Below are 6364 nucleotides of genomic sequence, written 5' to 3'. Positions count from 1 at the left end.
GTGTTAAAATTGGATGTTTATAAGCTGCTTGGTTTTTGCAACATTGCCTGTAAATAAAACGTTATAATTTAATTGACATGTTAACAAGTGTCTACATTAGACACGGGGATATGACCCTAAGTAAATACAAAGAGGTAAAAACATGAGGTTACATGAAGTCTGTATAACGATATTGAATGTCTATCTTGTTTTACGCAGTTTTCCAGTAGCCTAAATGTTTGCAGGAACTGTTTTTACACAAACGGACGGACACACATAGCGTTGAGTCGGTCAGGTAGGGCAGCAGCAGGTGAAGTCAGGACCGATGCAGACTCTCTGTTGGAGGGCTTGATAACACACTCCCCCTCCACACTCCTTGGATTGGAACAGCACTTAACGTGGCGGACCCTCCACGTGAACACGCAAATTGAGGGGTAGGGTGTAGGGGTAGGGGTAGGGTGTAGGGGGCGAATCGGGCCTCCATCACATCAATTCATCCATTCGTCATCCCTCCCTATCCCTAATCCCTCACTCTCTCTCATCCCTCACTCCCTACATCCCTCCCTTCCTACAACCCTTTAACCATTCATTCCTTCTTCCGGTCTCCCCTTATGTCTTATCTTTTAATATTGTGCATACTTTTGTCTCATTCTAGTTACCATCTGGGGGGCTTCTATTCAGACCGGCCAGAAACACGCCTGTGACAGAGCCCCCACCCTGAGTTTCCCCTCCTCCAGGACTTTAGTTTGTCCTCCAGTCTGGCCTGAAAGACAATATCCCTCATCCTATACTAGGGACTTTCATTTTATGAAAATACGTATGACACTTCTGTCACTGCCTCTCATGCATAGCATTTACATCTTTTGAAAATGTGCTGATAACATTGTTTTTTGTTTCTGTTACTCCTCCACCAATATACCGACAATTCATTCTGCACCAGAATGTCATTATTCCAGCTGTCTCCCGTGTGTGTGATTCCTGTTAATTTGCGAGAAAAAATATAATGACATAGTTTGCCAGAGAAGATAAAACTAGTTTGACTTGCGGGGAAAAACATCATCTACAAATGCACCTCATTGGCTGGTTGCTCGAAAATTCAAAAGTATAAAAAGTTTGGAGACCTGCCTACAAAAAGGCCTATTGGGTGAATTTTGAAGCCAACTAAGTGGCTCCTTAAAAACAAACAGCAGCTGAAAGATAGATGTGATGCTCTATGAAGGAACTCAGAGGACGTGGCAATACTGCAAAAGTAAAAGCTGACATTAAAGAGTAAAAAAGTATTAGCCTTTAGGCGGTTCCATAAGTATTAATACATTTGGAAAGGAAATAATTGGGACAAATAGCAAACATTGTCCCTGGAAGTGTACAGTGTGTGTGACAAGAGCAGCCTCAGCTGCCTTCCTGCATCACAAAAGTTAAAATTACTCACACCAGAAGTTCAAGTTGACCCAGTCACACCCCCAACCCCCCTGGGTTACAGTTACAGGTCAAATGCTGGTTACCTGTCGTAATGCAACAAGCAGTGGAACTGTTCTCCGAGTCAAGTTTAACACCCTAAAACTAGAGCCACTGACGAGTAATCAATGAAAAGAAAATTGTAAAGTCATTGTAAACTCTTTCCATGAAATATGTCAGAAAATCACTATTTTCTGACATTGTATAGATCAAATGATTAACCCATATAACAATTCACATTTTATAGAGCAAACAATATATCGATATAAAATATCACAGATTAATGGAAAATGAAAACAATCATAAGGTGCAGCCCCAGATAAAATGTAATGTATACTCATTCAAAATGTTTGTTCATCTGTCCACAGTCCAAATATGTTGGGTATTTTGGTGCATTAACACAAGCGAAGAATAAAGTTTTAAATACAAAAAATATATATAAATATATACATTTTTAAACATGTGCAAAAGAACATAACAAAACATGAAACATTTCCAGAATATAAGAAATTAAAGTGGCAGAGCTTTGCAGTTCTAAAGGGTAGCATTAAACTAAATATGCAAACATGTGCATTATTATCATTTAACTTTTCTCATGTATGTGCTTTTTTGTCTATTTTGAATGTATTGGTCTGTCTTAATGTGTTTTTAATTTTGCATTAGTGCTTTTGTATGTTCTGTAATTGTGTTCATGTGTTTCTGTCCGTGTCTATATGTGTTCTATGTCTTCATGTATTGCCACAAACCTGCCAGGGACTGCATAGGAAAATTATCTTTTGTAGTTAAATTTGGCACATTTACATGATGGACTCAAGTTCTGTTGTTAATTCATATGTATTGTCCCTTTTTAATAACAAAAATATATAGATATGCAGAAGTGTGTGTAATATACTTTATACATTATGCTCTAGTCTCCAGTGTCAAAGCTAATTAGCCCTGTGTTGCATCCCTTCACACATGCATGTATTCATTTGCATCCGGCTGCGTGTTGACTCTGTCTCTGCTCATGCTTTATCCGCAGGTGATAATTAACCTGTTGGTGCGGTGGCTGTCCCTCCCTGCTCCCACCCTGACATCCCAGCTTCTGTTGCTGCTGGCAGCGGCAAGGCAGCAGACACAACAACACCGCCATCATTTATCCAAGCACATGAATCATCATCACCGCTGATGAATGTTACTCAATTGAACCTCTATTGTAAACAGCAGGCACTCCGACACTGCTTAGCCTGAACTCTCCTGGACTGCAGGACCCGAGCTGGGGAGTGAGAGGTTGCCTGAATACTGATGCTGGTAGCTGATGTAGCTACGGTTAGCGCTAGGGGAGTCACTCTGTGTTGAAAAGAGGTGTAAGTATAGGGGTTAGAAGTTTTTACAATGGTCTTCACGATATACACTTCCAGGCAACGTAATGAGGGATCAATTACCAAGATAGGGACAGTGGTGTAAAGTCTCCACATTTACTCAAGTACTGTACTCAAGCATCATTTTAAGAGACTTATTGTACTTTTACCCCACTACAATTCAGAGGTAAATAATGTACTTTTACTTTACTACATTTATGGAATACCTTTAGTTACTTTACATATCTGGATTAATGATGTTAAATATAATCAAGTCTTAAATCAGACTTTAGATGCACCTGGAGTAAATTCACAAGGTATACCCTGCAGTACACAAAGGCCCAATCCCAAACCGCCCCCTATACCCTACCCTTACCCCTCCGTTTGCGCGTTCACGCGGAGGGTCCGCCACATTGAGGGCTGTTCCAAACCAACGAGTGTGGAGCGGTGTGGAGGGGGAGTGGGCTATCAAGCCCTCAAACAGCGAGTCTGCATCGGGGCTGACTTGAGACCGGTCTCTACCTGACCAGAGTCACGCTGTGTTTGTCCCTCAGGAAACACGCTGTTTACATAGTTCCAGCAAACACTGATAAACTGCGATGTTAACAACCTCATGATAAACTCATAATGTTTTAACTTAGGATCATACGTGTTTAGTCTAGAAAAAGGTAAATGTGTGCATTTTATTATAAAGTTGTGTATATTTACAGACTGTTGCAAAAACTAAGAAGCTTATAAACATCAGGTTTAAAACTAAAAGAGCTTTGTTGCTGGGGTGGGTCGGATTGAAAGTGGACCCCTTAACTAACACTCGACTTCCCGGACCTACCTACGTTGGAACGTGAGGCGTGCCCGCTGAATTGTGCCACTGGGGCGCCCCCTGCCCGCTGTCGCCATTCTTGCGCCTCGAGGTAGATGAAGCCGGAACGGGTCCCCTTGACCTCAAAAGATAACGCCACGGGTTTGTGCCTTGTAGGAGGACCACCTGATGGTAGGAGCCAGACCTACTTGGCTAATTCAAAATTTTCCACAAAACGGGCCCTGGCGCTCGGTGGGAGCGTGGCTTCGGTCCCTTTATACCACCTCTAGGTCCCAGGTGCCGGTCACCGGAACACCCGCGGGAGAGACCTTGTGGGGTCGTCCCTAGCGTTTATTTTTTCACGGTCGCTCTTTCCAAGGTCCCAGTCACGACCTCAGTCTGTCCGGGCAAAATTAGTTGCACAGCTCCTGCCGTCCCTAGCCCAGTCACCACTACCTTGGACTTGGGCCACTCCAAGTCCGCCGTCGCAAAACCTCGACCACCTCGGGCTGCGGCCTCTAGAGTGGCCCACTCGGCACTCCGGCCCCTGTCGCCCCTATATCACTTAGTGCCTTTTGACCTGGCTTCCTCCCTGGTCTGAGACCACCCTCTAGTCGCAGTTTTCCACGTCCTGTTCTCAACTCCGCCTGTGCCGCAACACACACCACACACACACACACACCACACACACACACACACAACACACACACACACCACACACACACACACACACACACCACACACACACAACACACACTTCTTCGCTTAGGCGACACCACACGCTCTTTTTCATTCTATGGCCCAACTCGTTAACTCCGTCTTGTAATAAAATAAGTAAATAGTAACAACCCCTTAAAGGCAGTGCATATCCTGGTACATAACACACGCATTTATGCCCGGTTATATACCTTTGGCATATGAACTGGTTTCTCGGATTTTGACCCCTAAGTGTAGTCAAACTAATTATACCTATATTAATGTTTTTTACCTGAAAGGAAAGATCCCTTTGAACCGGAATGCCAAGGTTACCCGGAAACCACCAAGGGATCCTATATATAATATCCCCGACTCCAGGTTTAGTATGTACCAATTCAGTTGTCAGAATTTGAGAAAGTAGATTCACAATTTATGGAATTACCCCTGTCTATACATGTTAAACTATAATAACTAAACTATTGGTACCCTCTAAAACGATTTATTCAAAGAATTTATTTCAGAAATCTTAGTTTTGTAATGTGAACTCTAAATGTCAACTTTGAAGGTGATAATCGTAGTCCTCAACAACCTACAAATTTAAACACTTATCGGGTATAGATATAAAATACCTATTTTCATGACGTTCTACAAAATGTAATTTTATCTCGAACAATTAGTAAGATAACTATTAACCTCGAAAGTTGACCAAACGCCGACCTGCAAATACTCCAGGTGAGACGTGGGACATCACCAACCCCGGCGCTCCAGAAAATTTAACTGTCCCCTAACAAACAAGCCCAATTTTCCGCCTTTTCGTTGTTCAAAGAGCGTCAGAATATAATAAACCCCGCTAAAATATAAAGGTGTCCATACCTGGAATACCCTAAAGTGCGAAAGTGGTTAAACCTAGTAATTCTAACCAAAGGGGACTCAAATAAACATTGATTACAGAAAAAAAAAAATATTATGAATTTACCCTACTCATACAACAAAACATTTACACAACAGCTTTGGGGATGAGTGGAGTCACCGAAGACTTTTTTCATTGCCTATATACGGTGAAGGTGCCTGATGTAGATTGGGTCTTTAAGCTGGGACGAGACCATTCACGTGTCCAGGTGGGTGATGAAAGTTTATCCGACTAAATAAAAATTAATTAATACTACCACATGTTATAAGACTTTTATTGAAAGTTTACTTTAGTGGAAGTCTGGGTTGAAAAATGGTTTACAGGTCAAGTAAAAGGTGTTCCGATGGGTGTCTGTAGTCTATGTTTTATATCTTTACATTATGTCCGTTTTTCCAATTCCTCAGGGAAAGGGTGTCAAAGACCTCAAATCTATATATTACTTTTCCCTTTAAACGTAACAAGTAGTTATATCACACAACAAACCCCCAAAGGTAGCACCATACTCCTAACAAACCGACGTCAATTGGGCCGTTATCGGTGGAAAAATGACTAACCAAATCATTTTAAACTAACTCTCCTTAGTAAAGTCGGTATGTACCACAAACCCTTTATAATCATAAGACTTTTGTAAAGAATGTATCAAAGAATACAAAGAAGTCTCACCCTTTTTCATGAGTCTAGAACATGAATTCATTTTCTATCTTCATGTACTCACATACTTATGAGACAATGTTCATTTCAGACGTTGTTTACAATGAGTTCAATTTCAAGTTTTACAATACCCGTAGTTTTATATGATTTTCATGGTTTACATATTCAGAAGTACGTCGACCAACCGGGTCTTATTATACTATACAAAACTAATATTAATAACTAGTAGTTCGACCATTTCCACGTCGATCAAACTTAATAAATCCGGGTTTAGGGTTTAGTGAGTAGCCCTGGGAGGGAAGGCACTGCCTCACTTAAAGGCCAGACATCGTGTGAGCGTCGAGTTGCTCCCGAGGGAGGTCAGTCTAACTCTCATTTAATTGTCGTCATTCGAAACCGTGCCGGAGGGGAGAGATGCCGTCTTTGGTCCTTTACGGCATTGACATATATTGTTGCCAAAGTTTAGTCTGTAGAGAAGCTGTTTTTACACATTTAATTATTGAGTTTATGTTGAGGTTTGTATAAAGTAACACA

General features: G+C 41.5%; 1 protein-coding gene across 1 annotated transcript in view; it reads right to left on the bottom strand.

Annotated features, from left to right (window-relative positions):
• Nucleotides 1-2655: 2655 nt before the first annotated feature.
• Nucleotides 2656-6364, bottom strand: part of LOC104965263 (ankyrin repeat, SAM and basic leucine zipper domain-containing protein 1-like) — a 37903-nt gene continuing 34194 nt past the window's right edge. The window contains exon 4 of the mRNA XM_010794221.1: nt 2656-2763. Within this exon, the coding sequence (XP_010792523.1) occupies nt 2656-2763 (108 nt within the window). The remainder of the gene's footprint in view (nt 2764-6364) is intronic.

This window comes from Notothenia coriiceps, unplaced genomic scaffold, assembly GCF_000735185.1.
Source record: "Notothenia coriiceps isolate Sejong01 unplaced genomic scaffold, NC01 NC01_scaffold00037244, whole genome shotgun sequence".
Taxonomy (NCBI): domain Eukaryota; kingdom Metazoa; phylum Chordata; class Actinopteri; order Perciformes; family Nototheniidae; genus Notothenia; species Notothenia coriiceps.
Note: the sequence above shows the minus strand (reverse complement) of the source record. Positions and strands in the feature narration are given on the sequence as shown.